This window comes from Geotrypetes seraphini, chromosome 17 (assembly GCF_902459505.1).
Source record: "Geotrypetes seraphini chromosome 17, aGeoSer1.1, whole genome shotgun sequence".
Taxonomy (NCBI): domain Eukaryota; kingdom Metazoa; phylum Chordata; class Amphibia; order Gymnophiona; family Dermophiidae; genus Geotrypetes; species Geotrypetes seraphini.
The window spans coordinates 40261745-40280456 of NC_047100.1; the positions used below are offsets into that span (position 1 = coordinate 40261745).

Below are 18712 nucleotides of genomic sequence, written 5' to 3' on the forward strand. Positions count from 1 at the left end.
TGTGCCAGTACCCTCCCCCAACTTACCTAGTTTAAAGCCTTGTGAAGTAGGCGGGCTAAGCGGTGTCCCAGGACGTTCTTCCCTCTTCTGGTCAGGTGTAACCCGTCTGGTCCCTGTAATCCCTGCAGTGCCTCTCCATGGTGCAGGAACCCAAAGTTCATCTCCTTGCACCATCCTCCTTGCACCTGTCTTCTCGCGGCCCCCACCCAGGCGCCCGCAAGCCCACCACCGGGCCATGCCCAAGTCCCAACCGCCTGCGACCACCAAACCGTCCCCGTCCTTTTGACGGGACACGCGGAAGGGGGCGGGTCCCCTCAGCCATAGTCCCAGGCATCCTCCCCATCGGGGGCCTGCTCAAAGCCTTTTACCCTCGCTGGGAACAAGTCACATCGGACGCATGGGTCCTTGGCGTGATCTCATCAGGGTACTCTCTCAACTTTCGGGCCATTCCTCCGGACAACCCCCCAAGGAATTGCCCTCCCAACCGGACTCAGCTACCCCTACTCCTCTCCGAGGCTCGAGACCTGCTTCGCCTGAGAGCAGTGGAGGAGATTCCCCTTGACCAACGGGGGAAGGGCTTCTACTCCCGTTACTTCCTGGTACCGAAAAAAACGGGGGACCTACGCCCAATACTAGACTTGAGACGCCTCAACAAATTTCTGGTATGGGAAAAATTCAGGATGCTCTCCCTACCGACACTCTACCCCCTGATTGACGAGGGCGACTGGCTCTGCTCCCTCGATCTCAAGGAGGCGTACACACATGTCCCAGTGCACCCCGCTCACCGCAAGTTCCTGCGTTTTCAGGTAGGGGACTGGCACCTACAATACCGAGTCCTCCCCTTCGGCCTTGCATCATCACCTCGGGTCTTCACCAAGTGCCTCGTGGTGGTCGCAGCAACCTTACGCTCCCAGGGCCTCCAGGTATTCCCCTACCTGGACGACTGGCTAATCAAAGCCCCGTCCAGGGAAGGGGTTATCTCAGCGACCCAACAGACTATTACTTACCTACAAAGTCTGGGATTCGAAATAAACTTCCCAAAATCCCAACTACGCCCCTCGCAGTCCCTACAGTTCATCGGGGCCACGCTGGACACGGTTCGCCTCCGTTCCTTCCTCCCCCCTCCGCGCCTACAGGCGTTAGTAAGTCTGAGTCGAAGGATCTCCCGGCTGACCTCGGTATCAGCTCAACAGATGATGACTCTCCTGGGCCACATGGCCTCCACCGTCCATGTCACACCCTTCGCCCGCCTCCATCTGAGAATCCCTCAATGGACCCTGGCGTCTCAATGGCGTCAAGACCGGGACCCGATCGACCGTCCCGTGACAGTGACTCCTTCATTGCAACGATCGCTCCGTTGGTGGGCCGACTCTTCAAATCTTTCCAAAGGTTTGCTCTTCCTCACCCCACCCCACAGCAAGGTACTCACCACGGACTCGTCGGAGTACGCTTGGGGAGCCCATCTGGACAGCCTATGCACCCAAGGAATGTGGTCAGCACAAGACCGTCGCTGCCACATCAATGTGCTAGAGCTTCGGGCCATCTACCTCGCAGCTGTAGCCTTCCAACATCTGCTCCACGACAGAGTGGTTCTCATCCGAACCGACAACCAGGTAGCGATGTACTACGTAAACAAACAGGGGGGGACAGGGTCTTGGTCCCTTTGTCGGGAAGCCCTGCGCCTCTGGAAATGGGCAATCTCCAACAACACCTTCCTTCGAGCGGTGTACATACAAGGAGAACAAAACTGTCTGGCGGACAGACTCAGCCGCCTACTCCAGCCACACGAGTGGTCACTACACTCTCAGACCCTACGATGGGTGTTCGAACGGTGGGGGACGCCTCAAATAGACCTGTTCGCATCCCCTCACAACCGCAAGCTGCCTCTCTTCTGCTCCCGGATACACACCCCAGACCGGCTCGAGGCCGACGCCTTCCTCCTCGACTGGGAGGGAAGGTTCCTGTACGCGTTCCCGCCGTTTCCTCTGATACTGCGGACGCTTGTCCACCTGAAAACAGTACAAGCCACCCTGATCCTGATTGCCCCTCGCTGGCCACGTCAGCCGTGGTTTTCCTTTCTACTTCAACTCAGTGTCAGAGATCCACTGCCTCTGCCTCTGTTTCCCTCTCTACTATCACAGGGTCAGGGTTCACTGTTACATCCCAATCTTCAATCTCTTCATCTGAATGCTTGGTTTCTCTCCCCCTGACTGCTCTCCCCGTGTCCCAATCAGTCAAGGAGATATTGGAGGCCTCTAGAAAAACCTCAACGAGAACCTGCTACTCCCAAAAGTGGACCAGATTCTCAACCTGGTGCGCCTCCCACAGCCAAGACACGGTGTTGGTCCCCGTCCCTCTGATCCTTGACTATTTACTTCAATTATCTCATTCCGGCCTAAAAACCAACTCCATTCGAGTACACCTCAGTGCAATTGCGGCCTTTCATCAGCCCCTGGAAGGGAAAGCCCTCTCGCTCCACCCCTTAGTCTCTCGCTTCATGAAGGGCCTGCTGAACATCCACCCCCCTCTCAAACCTCCCCCGGTGGTTTGGGACCTTAACGTGGTTCTGGCTCAACTAATGAAACCTCCATTCGAGCCCCTAGACAAATGCCATCCAAAATTCCTCACTTGGAAGGTAATTTTCCTACTCGCGCTCACGTCCGCCCGGCGGATTAGTGAGCTACAAGCTCTGGTAGCGGACCCACCCTTCACGGTATTCCATCACGACAAGGTGGTACTCCGCACCCATCCAAAGTTCTTACCTAAAGTAGTGTCTGATTTCCATCTCAATCAGTCCATTGTTTTACCTGTGTTTTTCCCCAAGCCCCACTCTCATCCCGGAGAAGTGGCGCTCCACACTCTTGACTGCAAGAGAGCATTGGCCTTTTACCTCCAACGCACTCAGTCACACCGGAAAGTCCCACAACTGTTTTTGTCCTTCGACCCAAACCGGTTAAGTCACCCAGTGTCCAAACGCACCTTGTCCAACTGGTTGGCCGATTGCATCTCCTTTTGCTGCGCTCAGGCTGGTCTCGCGCTGCATGGTCGAGTAACGGGACACAAAGTCCGAGCGATGGCAGCCTCCGTAGCGTTCCTCAGGTCCACACCCATTGAGGAAATCTGCAAGGCTGCCACGTGGTCTTCGGTTCATACCTTCACCTCCCACTACTGTCTGGACTCACTGTCCAGAAGCGATGGCCGGTTCGGCCAATCGGTACTGCGAAATCTATTTGCTTAAATTGCCAACTTCCCTCCATCCCTTTTCAGTTAGCTTGGAGGTCACCCACATGTGAGAATATCATGCCTGCTTGTCCTGGGATAAAGCACAGTTACTTACCGTAACAGGTGTTATCCAGGGACAGCAGGCATATATTCTCACAACCCGCCCACCTCCCCGAGGTTGGCTTCTTGGCTAGTTAAGTGAACTGGAGACCACAAGGGGATGCACCCCCTAGTGGAGCAGGAAGGCACGCATGCGTGGAGCAGCAGAGCAAACTTAAATCTTCAATCAAGTTTGCTTGAAAATGCTTCCGCATCGGGGCTCCGTAGATGACGTCACCCACATGTGAGAATATATGCCTGCTGTCCCTGGATAACACCTGTTACGGTAAGTAACTGTGCTTTCCGTTTGACCTCCTTAATTGGGGGGTATGAGAATGGGGTGTGAATTTTCCTATGTCTGGTTGCGGTGTTGTGGATGAGGCGGTTATTCAGGTAGTTTGGACTGTCTCCGTATAAAGTCTTAAATAGTAGGCAGTAGAATTTAAATTGTATTCTTGCTGGGATCGGAAGCCAGTGCGATTGGAGATATGCTTCTGTAATGTGATCATGTTTCTTTAATGAGTAGATGAGTCTTAGTGCTGTGTTTTGGATAGTTTGTAGTTGTTTTGTTATGGTTGTACGGCATGGGAGGTAGAGAATATTACAGTAGTCAAGTAGGCCTAGTATTAAGGACTGAACTATGAGCTAGAATTGAGTTTTCTTGAAGAATTTCCGAACTTGTCTTAAGTTTCTCATGACTAAGAATGACTTTTGTATTGTTTTATTGATTTGCAGTTGCATAGTGCAGCATCTGTCGATAGTTATTCCTAGCAGTTTTAGGGTGGTTTGTATGGGGTGGTTGATTGCGTTGATTTCAATGCTGGTTATGATTGGTATTTTGTTGTTTTCTAGGAGGATGAATTTCGTTTTAGCTGGGTTTAATTTCAGTTTGTGATCTTTCATCCAGGTTGCTATTGATTTTAGTGTTTGGTATATTGTGTTCGTCATGGAGAGTTCAGGTATGAGAATGGTAATGGTATTATCGAAGAAATTTTTGCTATAATGATGTTGACTGGTCATGAGTTGCTGGATGAAAGGATGTGTAGTAATTGGGGGAAGATGTACTTTTCCTTTTGAGCAACATTGTGAAAATTTACAATCTGAAGGTTTTTCTGCTTCAAAATGTTTAGCATTTCAAAAGTTGCAGATGTGATCTAAATCTCCACATGTGTGTGTTTGAATGTTGTCCTCATTAATATTTTGCATGTCATTTAGAAATGCAATTGGTTGTATTGTGGTCATTGACTGTTAAATACGGTTGTTTTTTCTCTGTGACAGATGTGTTATAATGGGTATGTATAGGTTGTTGTGTTGCTGACTTTGAGATTGTTGTTCTTCTGAACACAGTGTTGCTATTGTTGTTTTGGGGTTTTTTTATTTTTTTGATGTGGTTTTTTTTGTTGTTAATAGTTTTATTTGCTCGCCTTTGTTTTTCTGTTTTGGCATGTTTATGACGCAGTAATTTCTGTTTTTCTGGAGTTAGAGTTGCTATTTTTTTCCTTTTTCTTTCTCTGTCTTTTTGACATTGGTTTTTTTATTTTTTCTTCTGTAGATATACTTGCTCGTTTTTGTTTTTGTTTTTTGGCATGTTTCAGATGCAGTGATTTCTGTTCTTCCAGAGTTAGAGTTGCTATTTTAGTTCTTTTTCTTTCTGTGTCTTTTTGACAACGTTTTATTTTTTCTTCTATAGATATACTTGCTTGTTTTTGGTTTTCTCTTTTGCCATGTTTCAGTCGCAGTGATTGCTCTTCTTCCGGAGTCAGACTGGCTATTTTATTTCTTTTTTGTTCTGTGTTTTTTTTACGTTGAATTTTTTTTTCTTCAATAGATATACGCGCTCGTCTTTGCTGTTGTCTTTTTGCAAGTTTCTGAATCATTGATTGTTTTTCTTCTGCAGTTATAGTTGCTCTTTTTTTTTTTGTTCTGCATTTTTTTTACGTTGATATTCTTGTTGTTCAACAGTTTTATTTGTTCGTCTTTGTTTTTCTCTTTCTGCCTTTCTCCTCTTCAACTCTACCTGTTGATGTGACTGTTCTTCCTGTAGGTGTCTTTTCGTAAGCATTGTGCTGTTTTAATTTTTGTGAAAGTTATTTTAAGTGTTTTTGTTTAATCTGATGGTTGGAGTAGCTGACTGGTGTTACAGGTTTTTTAGACAGTGACTGCTGTAACTGGTTTTTTTTTAGGCCCACTGAGTGCTGACAATGTTTTTTTAGCTACACTGATTGATGACACAGGGTTTTATTGACACAGAGAGTGCTGGCAATGGTTTTATAGGCTCACTGACTGCTGTCAGTGGTTGTTTTTGGCACACTGAGTGTTTGCAATGGTTGTATAGACTCACTGACTGTTGGCATGGTTGGTTTTTGCGAATTGATTGATAGAACTGTTTGTTTTTGACACACTGAGGGCTGACAATGGTTGGTTTTAGAACATTGACTGATGGAAATGTTTGGCTTTTTTCACACTGAATGTTGGCAATGAATCTATAGGCTCACTGATTGCTGTAACTAGATTTTTTAGGCACACTGATAGATGGAACTGGTTGTTTTTTGTGCACTGAGTGTTGGTGATGGTTGTATAGGCTCGAAGACTGTTGTGACTTGTTTTTTTTTTTACGCCCCCTTCCAACCACATCTCTCCCCTCAAAGCCACGCAAGATCACTACCTGATCCCAATCAATCACCCTACCTTCACCCAAAGCAATGCAAAATCACTCCCTGACCCCCTCCCCAACACACCTCTCCCCGCAAAGCAATGCAAGATAGCTCCTTTTTCCTTACCAAGCACACCTCTCCCCCAAAAGCAAAGCAAGATCACTCCCTGGACCCCTTTCCAGCACACCCTCTTCACCCAAAGCAATGAAAGATTAGTAACTGCTCCCCTAGTACACCTGCTTTACCCAAACCAAAATAAAATTGCTCCCTGCCCCAAGCACACAGGTTTTGGCTTATCTGAGAAGTGTCCAGTTTTCTGGAGCAGCACTTGCAGGGTTCAACACAGGCTCCTTGTAGCAATAGAGAAAGCGCAAAACGCACACTGCTGCAGGCTCCTTAGTGAGCTGGAAGAAACAGCCACACACAAATAGTGGCAGGTGCTAGAAAAGATGTGTAGATTTAGACATTTCTATAATTTAGCAATTTATTTCTTTTTGTAGGTCTTCCTTTTTTTCTCTCTCCCTGCCTCCTTTGTTTGTGTATGTCTGCCTCCCTGTCTGTCTGTTTGTTTGTTTGTTTGTTGTTTTTTTGCTGTGTGTCTGCTTGGCCACTGTCTGTTTGTCTCCTTGGCTGCTGTCTGTCTTTCTCCTTGGCAGCTGTCTATCTGATCTTTTATTTTTTTTAATGTCTAACTCCTTGGCCTTTGTCTGACTGTCATCTTGGCTGTTGTCTGTCTGTCTATTTTCTTGGCTGCTTTATGTCTGTATTTCTTTAGTTTGGTCTCTCTACTTGTCCGCAGTCTGTGTCTGACATTTTTTGGTGTTTATCTTCTTGGCTTCTGTCTGTCTTTTTATACTGTATGTTTTTTTGGCCGCTGTCTGTCTCATTGGGTGCTGTAAGTCTGACTGCGATTTTTTTCCGGATATCTCCTTGGCCTCTGTCTGTATTTCTTTATATTGGTCTCTCTTCTTGGCCACTGTATGTCTATCTGTCTATGTTTTGGTATATGTCTCTTTGGTATGTGTGTCTGGGTTTTTTTATATGTGTGTCTCTTTTTTTTTTTTTTTTTTTTTACTTTCAATCTGTCTCTCTAGCCTCCTGTCCTTCTGTCTTTGACTGCCACATTCTGTCTATCTCCTTGGCTGCTGTCTGTATTTCTTTATTTCAGTCTCTCTCCTTGGACGTTGGATGTCTGTCTGTCTTTGTTTTGGTTTCTGTCTTCTTGGCTGCTGTATTTGTCTATGTCTTTTTTTTCTGTGTGTCTCTCTCTCCTTGTCCACTTCTTTTTTTTTTTTAATCTGTCTCTCTAGCCCTCTGTCCTTCTGTGTGTGGTTTTGACTACCATCTTATGTCTATCTCTTTGGCCACTGTCTGTATTTCTTTATTCTGTTCTAGCTCCTTGTCCGCTATATGTCTGCCTGTCTTTGTTTTGTTGTCTGTCTTCTTGGCTGCTGTATGTGGGTTTTTTTCTTTTCTTTCAATCTGTCTCTCAAGCCCCCTATTCTTTTGTGTGTGTCTTTGACTGCCACCTTTATGTGTGTGGAGATGTCAGGTTGCTTTTGAGGGAATATGCCCCTTCTCACACCTACCTTTTTTTGTTGTTGTTGTTATAATGACGGAAGTTGCACAGAGTATAAATCGTAGTAAGTATTAAATAGGCACAGAGTAACTTGTGTAAGGTAAACCTTCTCCGATGCAGGTGCAGCTCTTGAGAGGAGTCCCCGCCGCATCTTTAAACTTTAAAATAAACTTTGGCCGGGCGTGAAATGTAACGGAGCCGGCAAGACCGCACATCACCTGGCCGCCACGGACCTACTGATCAAGAGAGGGCACAGCCGGAAATGGAAAAACGGCACTACCGTTGAAGTTTATTTTTAAGTTTAAAGGTGCCGCGGCGGCTTCTCTCATGATCACTGCCTGCGTCATTGAACCTTTTCATTTTGTGTCGGCTGTTTTCTCCTTCATGTCAAAGAGGGTACCAAATGGTGTTAAGAAATGTTCTCAATGTAATCGGTTAATACAACAAAACAACATAAAAGTCAAATGGTAATCTATTAGCAAAATAAACAAATAATTAATGAAGTTCTGTTTAAGTTTAATAAGTTTTTAAGGATTAAACTATAGTGGGAATAAAATTTGTAAGTATTTACATGAAAAAATTAATGTAGGTTAAATAAATTTTAAAATAAGTTAATTAATAAGTTGGTAGGGAGGTGGGGAATAAGCCACTGATGTTATATGGAGGCAAGAGAACAATTCATTCTTCTTTTGAAGAAGTCCCAGTATGGGAAAGATGTACTCCTAAGTCTGAGGCTTGTCCCCGTAGAATTTAAAATCAATAAATTAATTTGTTTAAAGGTTAATATTTAAATTGAATTGGTTATGCTTTATTCATTAGTAAATTTAGAGTCTGTGTTCATTTTGGATTTTTTGCAAATGGTCTTTAATATTTGTTTATTTTGCTCAATGTAATCGGACCATTTCAGAATCTGACCCACAATTGGTGTCCAGTGTCTGGGTCCTGAACATCAGGACATTAGCTACATCCTCTGCCTATGTAGGCAAATGAGGTCACTCAAAGCCTGAAAATTTCATTTCAAGAAACTTTTCGGTACTTTGACAGCATAGACATTGAGCATGGCAGGGGACTTGGAACCCAACACTCAGCCTTCTGTGACTGTTATTGGCATCAGAACTGAGTACATTGATACCCCATATAGGGCATTGGGGGACACAGCACGTAAGAAAGTTAAGAAGTACATACATACTTCCCCTTCTAGGCCAGTCACCGTGTCCTCCCAAGGGTCAACTTCCTCAATGCATAGTAAACATCAATGCACTGTAGATCTCTTTCCTTCCATCCAGTTGATATCTCCTTATAGGAGTGCCTTGAGATTGAGGACTGCCATGCTCTGACAACCAGTATAGCAGACTGTTTCCATGTCGATGTCTTTTCCAGCACTGGTACTGTCTCTCCAGGAAGAAATAAACAGCCCTGAGTGAGGCACGATGTTAAAATAAAGTGTCCTGAGAACCTTTGAAAAAGCCCCGTCGGGCTTGCCAGTACTCTGCACACTTTAAGATAAGTAAATTTCTTGCTGTCTATAAAAAAGAAAAAGTAAAAAATAAATAATTTATGACACAGTAGAAAGTGGTCAGACAAAAAAGGAGGTGGAGGCAATTTGGCCAGTGATGGAAACTACAACCTTGAATGACTTGGTATTGGAATGAAATATCCTCATTCAGGCAGGTTTCTGAGACCATTTCTCTCCGTTATCTCATTGAGTACCCTTTAGTGGGATTTGTTGTACATTTGAGGATTGCTTCCAAGGAATCCCACATACCATCTTCCTAGTTTTATTCAGTGGTTCCCTGTGGGTCCCTGGTGGCCTAGATGGAAACAGGCAGGAACAATGCCCATTTGCTCCTGCCCAGTGTGGCCTGCACTTTAAAATGGCTGCCGTGACTGGGCTACAAAAATAAAAGAGCTGAAAAACATGTTTCCCACTATATCTGTCTCCTGTAGCTCTGGCTTCACGCTGGCTTTGTCCCACTGCTCTACTGTGATATGGATGGGCCGGACTGGGATGTTTCTATAGCAAGCAAAGCCCAATCTAGCAACTCTTTCCCCTCTTCTGCCTGGGACAAGCAAGAAGCAATAAACAATTTATATTATCCCTCTTTTATCCTGTAAGGTAGGAGGATTGCAGGGCAATTTTGACAGGCTGGAGAAAAAGGTGCCAGTGCTTTATACCAGTGTGTAACCTCTGAAAAAATACTGGTTTTAATGTAATACATAGTAAGGGAACTGTTATTACTGGTCAGAAGATACCGATTAAACCAAAGTTTTGAACTACCGTAAGTGAATTCTGTATATATCTCATCCTTTCCTGATTATTCCTACCTCTGGATAACTTTGCTCTCTGGACTTCAGGTGGACACAGCTGTAGCTGAAGAGACACGGGCCTCTGTGCAAGTTGAAGAGACTAAAGCATCAGAGAAGGCAGACATAGCCCAGGCTATAGCAGATGATGCTCAGAAGGATCTGGATGAGGCACTTCCTGCTCTAGATGCTGCCCTGGCCAGTTTGAAATCTCTCAACAAGAATGATGTTACTGAGGTAAATTAAATAGCTACTACTAGAGTTTGGTCATTTTACTACCTAAGGGTACCAGGGAATGGCGAATAAAGCTTCAAATATAACCAAATAATCAGTGGAGACCAAAATGCCACCAAAATTATTTTAAGGCATAATAGCAAGTATTCACTAGTAAACAGAATAATGATTTATTAAAAATACCATAAACTCCAGGATCAAGATTGGCGGATACAAAATCGTCTGGAAACAATGGATAATTGCAGGTATACGAACATTGAATGATGTTATTTCAGAAGGAGCAATGCTTAGTTTTTCACAATTGCAACATAAATTTGGATTAAATAAAACACAATATTTTAAATGGTTGCAATTGAAGCAAGCTATTCAGGCAGGGTTCCCTGAATGGAAAGCTCTTAATACTCAATATAGTCTGCAGGTTCTATGTTTCCAAGCGGATTTTTTGGGTCACCAAGCTGCAAAATGGTATCAATTGTTAAATGGATTTAAAAAAAGAAAACTGGATATTTGGAGTATTGAGATTGGTCAGACAATTTCTGAATCTCAATGGCCACGATTTTGGTCCTGGAGATTAAGATCTACAAAGTCAGCATCTATGAGTCAAACTTGGATGTTTTTGTTACATAGAGTTTTATGGACCCCTACGCGTTTACAAAAAATAGATAGTACTAGATCTAATAGATGCTGGCATTGCAGAGTAGAAGTCGGGACATTAGATCACTTAATTTTTTTTTGTCCCTGTATAAATGCATTTTGGAAACTAATTTGGCCCCAAATTAATGAATTACTAGAAAATCATGTAGGACTCTCATATGATACTATACTATTTGATACAGCAATGAGAACTCAGAGTCTGATTTCAGCAAACAATAACAAACTATTATTAATATTGACAGGGGTCGCCATGCAACAAATAACTCAAAATTGGAAGGACTACACCAAATTAAATTTTACATTTTGGTGGAATTCAGTCTGTCCTATATACAAAATGGAAAAAACAATAGCATTACAACAGGGAAATATTCATAATTTTAAGAAAATTTGGGAACCATTGACTCGATATTCCAATGATCAGGTTTCATAGCACATTAGTAATGGATATATTAGATTGGGGAAGGGTGGGAATGTATATTATATGGATTTAAGAAATGAAGAAAGGGGAGGGTTATATTTTATGTGATAAGATGAATTACTTGTAATCACAATTTTTCATGTATTAATTGACGTTTATGTAAAATTAAATTATTGTAAGAATGAAAAATTTATAAATAAAATATAAAAAAAATAAAAATACCATAAATACAATCTCATTCTGACTGTAGTGTACATGTGTATAGAAATCTAGATATTTGAATGACTTAGCATCTTAGAGCAGTGTTTCTCAACATGTGATAAGCGTACCCTTAGGGGTACATGAGCCGCTTATTGGGGATATGCGGTACTGCACGGATCTCCCACCCCTTCCTGCTTAATGGCCACCGCCGAGGATCCTATGCCCTCCTTATTGCCTGCCCGCCCTGTCCCCCTCCGCTGAAGCCGCTGCCACCACCGGGGATCCCATGCCCTCCTTCCTGCCCTCCCCCCTACACCAAAGCTGACCCTTTCCCACTTTTTGGGACCTATCCATCATAGTTCACATAGTATGTTGAAACATGATTTTTGAACTAATTTAGGTTACTGCTTATTTCTAAAATTCTACCAGTCGTATACCGATATACAGTAGAACCTTGGTTTGTGAGCATAATTCGTTCCAGAAGCATGCTTGTAATCCAAAGCACTCATATATCAAAGCGAATTGCCCCGTTTGTTCCACAACCCAAAAACTAATACAAAATACTATACGTACTTGTATTGCAAGACCTCACTCATTTAGAACAGTTACTACACTCCTGCAGCGTCAGAGAGAGAAGAACCATCGGCTCAATTGTGATGATGTGACGCGTGTATACTATATGTACTCGTAATGCAAGACTTTGCTCATTTAGAACAGTCACGACACTCTTGCAGTGTCAGAGAGAGAAGAACAAATCGGCTCAGTTGTGATGTGTGTATACTGTAAGTACTTGTATTGCAAGACATTGCTTGTATATCAAGTTAAAATTTAATAAAATGTTTTGCTTGTCTTGCAAAACACTTGCAAACCAAGTTACTTGCAATCCAAGGTTTTACTGTATATAGGAGACAATACCAGTTTCACAGAGCTTACAGTCTAGTGAAGACATATATGACAAACAAGAGACTCTATGAGAATGTGTTAGAGAGAAGTGATCTAGATGTAAACATGATCTCAAAACTGAGAAAAAGGTAAATTTTTCTGTCTAGTTTTGAAAATGGCTTGTGACCACCAACGTATGAACTGGGGGTGGGGCTTCACAAAATAGATCTCCTTGGGATAAACTGGGGTTGTTGGCTGTCAAAGCTGAATTTCCCTTTCCCTCTGCTAGAGCTCTGACCATTACAAGTAGCTTCAAGGATCTTTGTTCTCTCATTTCTTCTTGCACAGCCTTTAGTGTAATGTGCTTGTAACAATGTATGCCAATATGTACATGTGCAAATGGTGCATATTTCTTTCTAAATTGCCATCATAATTGCAGAGCTCAGTAGTAAATGTGTAAGAAACTGACATGGATGAACTGGGAAGGACAGAGACTGGTAGAAAATTTGTGTATGGGAGGAAGAGAGAAAGAGGCAGGTGGAAATAGAAGAGAGAGACTGGTAAATTTGAACTGTAGAGAACATAAAGGGAGATAAACTGTTGAAACAGGGGAAGGAGGTTGTTTGAGACAGGTCGGCATCACCAAATGGAGTAAGTGGAGAGTTCTGTGTACATTCCCAGCCTGCTACCAAATCAACAACCCCCTCCCCAGACTACCGTAATGTAATCCCTGGTAGACATCTTCTGGGCAAGAATGACGCTTAGTCACTTCTGCCCTCGCCAACATCATAATCCAAAATGATGACAGAGACTGCTAGTGATGGACTTGCAGTATTCACACTATGGGTCATAGCATCATTTGGAATTATGACCCAGGACATTAGATACCATGAACTAAATTACAGTAGGCCCAGGGAGTCTTTGGAAGGGTGAGAGGGTTCCTTGTGGGCAAGTCAAGTTGGAGGGAACTGGTTGGTCACTTTGGATGATAGCCTTGTTGGGAGGCCATTCAGCTTTGGGGGAAGCCCTATGCATACTTCTATTTGGTCTGCAGCCTGCCCTTTTACAAATGTGGCCTGGAAGCATAATTCCACTGCTTAGTGACCCATTGCTCCTGGGTCAGTGGACTAATGCTGCTTGCGAGTTGGCTCTACCACAGAAGTCAGCAACCTACTGAGCAGATTGGTGACCCTTGATAACTGATTCCCTTCAAGACAACTTATTATCCAGGATTCGGTGATATTTTCTTTTTAGAAAGGATAGGTGCATTTTTATTTTAATATTCTTGTGTCTTCCTTTATTATGATTTCCTCAGAGGGGGCAAGTATTTGCAGTTTTAATTTTTGGCAGTGAGAAACAAGTTTTTTGTTATTAACTGGTGTAAAATTGCTTGTTTTCAGGTGCGAGCAATGCAGCGTCCTCCTGTTGGAGTGAAACTTGTGATTGAAGCTGTGTGCATCATAAAGGGAATTAAGCCGAAAAAAGTGCCAGGAGAAAAGCCAGGAACCAAGATAGATGACTATTGGGAGCCGGGCAAAGGCCTACTTCAGGATCCTGGCAAATTTTTGGAAAGTTTATTTAAATTTGACAAGGTGAGAAATTAGTACAGCCTTAGGTTAGCAATGTCAGAGGTCAATTTTCAAAACATTTTGGTTCCCAAGTGCATTGTGCTTTATATTTCAGGTCTCAAGGAGCATACCAGCTTTCACTCCTTGACATGTCGTCTTTATGAACTTCTAACATCAGATCCTAATTTAATTAATTCACGGCATACTTGTTGGGATGTTCATATTTTGTCTCTATCTCTGTTTTTTATCTTTTCTATCTTTACCATTTTTAATTATTGTTTTCTCAGGTACTTTAGTTAAATTGTGAGCCTTCGGGACAGTTAGAGAACTTCCAAGTACCTATCTTTATTTATTTTTGTTTTATTGTAAACCGCTTTGAACCTCACAGTATAGCGGTATATAAGAAATAAAATTAAATTTAAATTAAATTAAGTTAGGGGCCTAAATTGGCACCTTTGGAAATTAAGGGCTCCTTTTACAAACCCACGGTAGTGATGCTGCAGCGGTAAATGCATTCAAGCCCCCCATAGGAATTGCTTGGGCTTTGGTGCATTTATTGAGGCAGCATCTCTACTGTGGCTTTGCAAAAGTGGCCCTAAGAAGAACTGTCTGATTACCTCAATATACTGTATACACCTAATTTCACTAGTCACCTAAATTTAGCTGCTTAAATAGTAGATAGCAATATGAATAGAATTAGGGTAGGAGAAAAGTTAGAAGCTTAGAGGGGCATAATCGAAAGGAACGTCTAGTCCGTTTTCGTCTAAGTCGCAAGTCATCCAAAGTAAAAAAAAAAACAGTGAAAATTAAATGTAGCCACAATGCTATTTAGAATATAACTCCAGAAGAGAGTTTGGGAAAGCAGTTTTGCACAATCCATTCTCCACTTAAAAGCCAACTTTCTTTCCAACCCAATAGGGTTTCGCCAGGCTCCTGTATATTCAGTGTTTAATTTCTTCCAGAGACATAATCATGGCAGTTTGGGAGTCCCACATTTGAGAATATTATGCCTGCTTGTCCTCGGAGAAAGCCAAGATGCTTACTTGTACTGAAGACAGCAGGCATATATTCTCACAACTCGCCCCCCTCCCCTAGTTGGCTTCTTAGCTTTGTTACCGAACTGATTGTCCTGCAAGCTGACGTCAGGCAGGAAGGCATGGGCACTGACATGCGCACGGTGTGGGCCCTGCCTAAAGATTTAAAGTGATAGTGCACTTGGGAGTGTCTGTACCAGGTTCTGTGGCTGACATCCCCCATGTGTGAGAATCTACAGTATGTCTGTTGTCCTCTGAGAACACTTGCTACAAGAAAGTATCTTTGCTATCCTGTGAAAGCTGACTCAAAGTTTCATATTTGAATTAGCCATTCTTTTTATCTTCATCTTCACTCCCTCCCACCTCATTCTCGTATGTTGTCCAAACATTTTCCACATTCCCTCCTACAGTATATAAATGCTATGGTATGTTGCACTGATTTACTGTGGCCAAGAAAAGAGGATATAACTCTGCCACTTTAAAATCAGTATACCTTGTAACTACGAGTACAGCTTTCAACAGCAATTACTTCATTTTGTTACATTTAACTTTAAATCTTGGTGTCAGCCCACAGTCCGTATTTGAAAGACCTGATTAGAGATATTTTTAAAAATTAGGGATACATTTCAATATTCCATTGAATGCATTGGACAATATATTTAATAGTGACAGAGATAAAATGAAAAGCTGCGTCTTCCAGTGAAAACATGAAGCATCTTTGGGCTATTGAAGCTTTAATCCATTTTCTCTCAGTTGGCATTATTTTAATCTTTTCTAATGTCTTACAGGATAACATCCCTGATGTAGCAATTAAAGCCATTCAGCCGTATATTGACAATGAAGAGTTTCAGCCAGCTGCTATTGCTAGAGTATCCAAAGCCTGTACCTCCATTTGTCAGTGGGTACGTGCCATGCACAAGTACCACTTTGTAGCAAAAGGAGTGGAACCTAAACGGGTAAGATCAATCTAGTATCTTTTTGTTGTTATACCACTTATCAAATGCATTTATTTGTTTGGAGCAGAGACCTCCCCCATAATACCATTAAAAAGTACGCCAAAGCTGTAAGGAAACTTATTTCCTGTAGTTATTGTGCAAACTCAAATGAATAAGCAAGAGAAACAGAATGTGGGAGTTAAATAGAGGTAATAAGAAAAGAAGCCTGAGCATGTTCATGGATGCACATCATAAGATAAGATTAGGTATATGTGTGGTAAAGATGTATAAATCAGTTACTCACTGATTTGAAGATTGTGCACTGACAAGCTTAAGAAAAAGCAGTTTAGATTCCCAGCTTCTAGATTGTATTCAGAAATGGGTGTCTTACCAGCAATGAAGCAAAGACGTCGCCATTGGTTCTAGTAACAGAAGCAGATGAGCCATCACCTTCCACATCACTACTCACATTGCTGAATCTGTTCAAACTAGTGCAATCTCAATTTTCAAAGAATTTGTGTCATGCTGCCAAAAACGACTCGCAGAAGTCTTTACTTATTTTACCCCAAATCACTCCAGCTCAAAGATTACAAGAACCTTTTATCTAGCAAGTGGCAACTATATTATTATCTATTAATTTGATTTTTATAGTCCGTTTTCCCTAGGAGCCCAGAACGGATTACAGAGGTACATTCACAATCATATTAAAGACATTATACTAGGAAGACAACGGTAGACGATAGACTATTAAATGGCATATAGCAATGAATCTCCGGCAGCCATGTTGCGATTATGGTCCACCATAGTTTGGCAGTTAGAGTCTTAAGTCAGGTATTAGTTGCTTTGAGACAGGTGATGAGATTCCTTTGTATTTTAACATGTGATATCCAGAGATTATTTTTATCAATCGGATTCAGTAGATTTCTTTATCTATAATCTCTAAGACAAATGGAAGAAGAATTGTCCAGTAGTCTATCCATTTGACCCTTCCCCTCCACCTTTACAACGTTTGTCTCTATATGGTGTGAAAAACAGAAACAGAAACATTTTTCATATTCACCATTGCAGTTACAGGCTGTTATTGTCTTCAGACATGTTTGTTAAGCTATACCTCAGTACAGTCAGTCCTCTTTATCTGCAGGGGATTGGTTCCAGGATTCCAAAATTTGCGGATGCTGAAGTCCAGGGCCAACGTTAGGGATTGCAAAATTTGGGAGCCATTAACTTCTTAGTAAACACCATTTTCTATTGTAATATACACCGTCTAATGATTGGGGGGAGGGGGAGGTATATTTTACATTTTTCTTATTGGGGAAATAATAGAGGAATGATGGGAGGGGAGGGTGGTAATTTTATGTATTCTAAGATAAATCAGAAAGATTGTCAAGTGATGTGTTTAATTATATTGTTTTATTGTTTGTGCACTTGATGTAAGATCGAAAACGAATAAAGAATTTGAAAAAAAAAAAAGGATTGCAAACAGGGCAACTGCTCTGGGTCCCACAGCTCTGCGGGGATCACTGTGAGTCAGCATGCCTTCCCTCTTCTTTTGGCGCATGTCCTACATCGCCTTCACCTTCCCTGTCTTGCTGACAAACTAGCCAAGCAGCAATTCTGAAGAACTGCCTGTGACCCCCTCTGTGCATTCCTTCTGCTGCCGTCTTCCCAAGAAGAAACAAGAAGTTGCATTATTGAGGGTGGACTGTAGCAGAAGAAAAGCACGGAGAGGTCTTAGACAGCGCTTCAGAAAGTGAATGTTGCATACCTTTAACAGATGTTCTCCATGGGCAGCAGGATATAACAGCCACACATATGGGTGACATCACAGCTGATGACACAGAGTGACCCTTGTCAAATAGCTCAGATTAACCTTTTAGAAAAGTTCTCCGAACATGCATGCTAGCTTCTCAACCTAATGTATCCATTTGAGAAACCCGTTCCCTTCAGTTAAAATTATGTAAATAGCTGACTTTAACTAAGGAATGGGTAGGGCAGAATTGTGTGGCTGTCATATCCTGCTGTTCAGGGAGAACACATGTGCAACATTTGTTTTCTCCATGGACAAGCAGGATGGGCAACAGCCACACATATGGAGATTCCAAAGCTAACGGTTGCAGATCCTAAATAGGAGCAATTTGATATACATGAAAGAACAGGCAGGTTGAAGTTCTTAACCAGAATATTACATTACATTACATTAGGGATTTCTATTCCGCCATAACCTTGCAGTTCAAGGCAGATTACAAAAGAATTATCCAAGATGTATTACAAGAAGAACTTACAAAAAAAAAATTGGTCATTTTCAAAGAGAGTAAGAAATGGGTAAGGTTATTTGTTTGGGGTAGTTGGCTTTAGTGAGAGGTGGAGTTTGAGACTTGCGGTATTATTTCTTTTTTTCAGAGTTTTCTTGAAGAGTATGGTCTTTATTTCTTTTCTAAAAGTCTTGTAGTCGAGGGATGCCATCAGTAGATTGGCGATTTGGTTGTCTAGTTTGGCTGCTTGAGTGGCCAGGAGGCCATCATATAGTTTTTTCCGTTTGACCTCCTTAATTGGGGTGTATGAGAATGGGGTTTGAGTTTTCCCATGTCTGGTTGCGGTGTTGTGGATGAGGCGGTTATTCAGGTAGTTTGGACTGTCTCCGTATAAAGTCTTAAATAGTAGGCAGAAGAATTTAAATTGTATTCTTGCTGGGATTGGAAGCCAGTGCGATTGGAGATATGCTTCTGTAATGTGATCATGTTTCTTTAATGAGTAGATGAATCTTAGTGCTGTGTTTTGGATAGTTTGTAGTTGTTTTGTTATGGTTGTAGGGCAAGGGAGGTAGAGGATATTACAGTAGTCAAGTAGGCCTAGTATTAAGGACTGAACTATGAGCTGGAATTGAGTTTTCTCGAAGAATTTCCGAACTTGTCTTAAGTTTCTCATGAC

At 42.3% G+C, this 18712-nt stretch overlaps 1 protein-coding gene across 6 annotated transcripts in view; it reads left to right on the plus strand.

The window, feature by feature from the left end:
* Positions 1-18712, plus strand: part of DNAH1 (dynein axonemal heavy chain 1) — an 813109-nt gene that overhangs the window by 629397 nt on the left and 165000 nt on the right. For all 6 annotated transcript variants that reach the window (XM_033926650.1, XM_033926656.1, XM_033926654.1 and 3 more), the window contains 3 exons: positions 9910-10095; positions 13648-13839; positions 15638-15805. In XM_033926650.1, coding sequence (XP_033782541.1) covers positions 9910-10095; positions 13648-13839; positions 15638-15805 — 546 coding nt within the window. The remainder of the gene's footprint in view (positions 1-9909; positions 10096-13647; positions 13840-15637; positions 15806-18712) is intronic.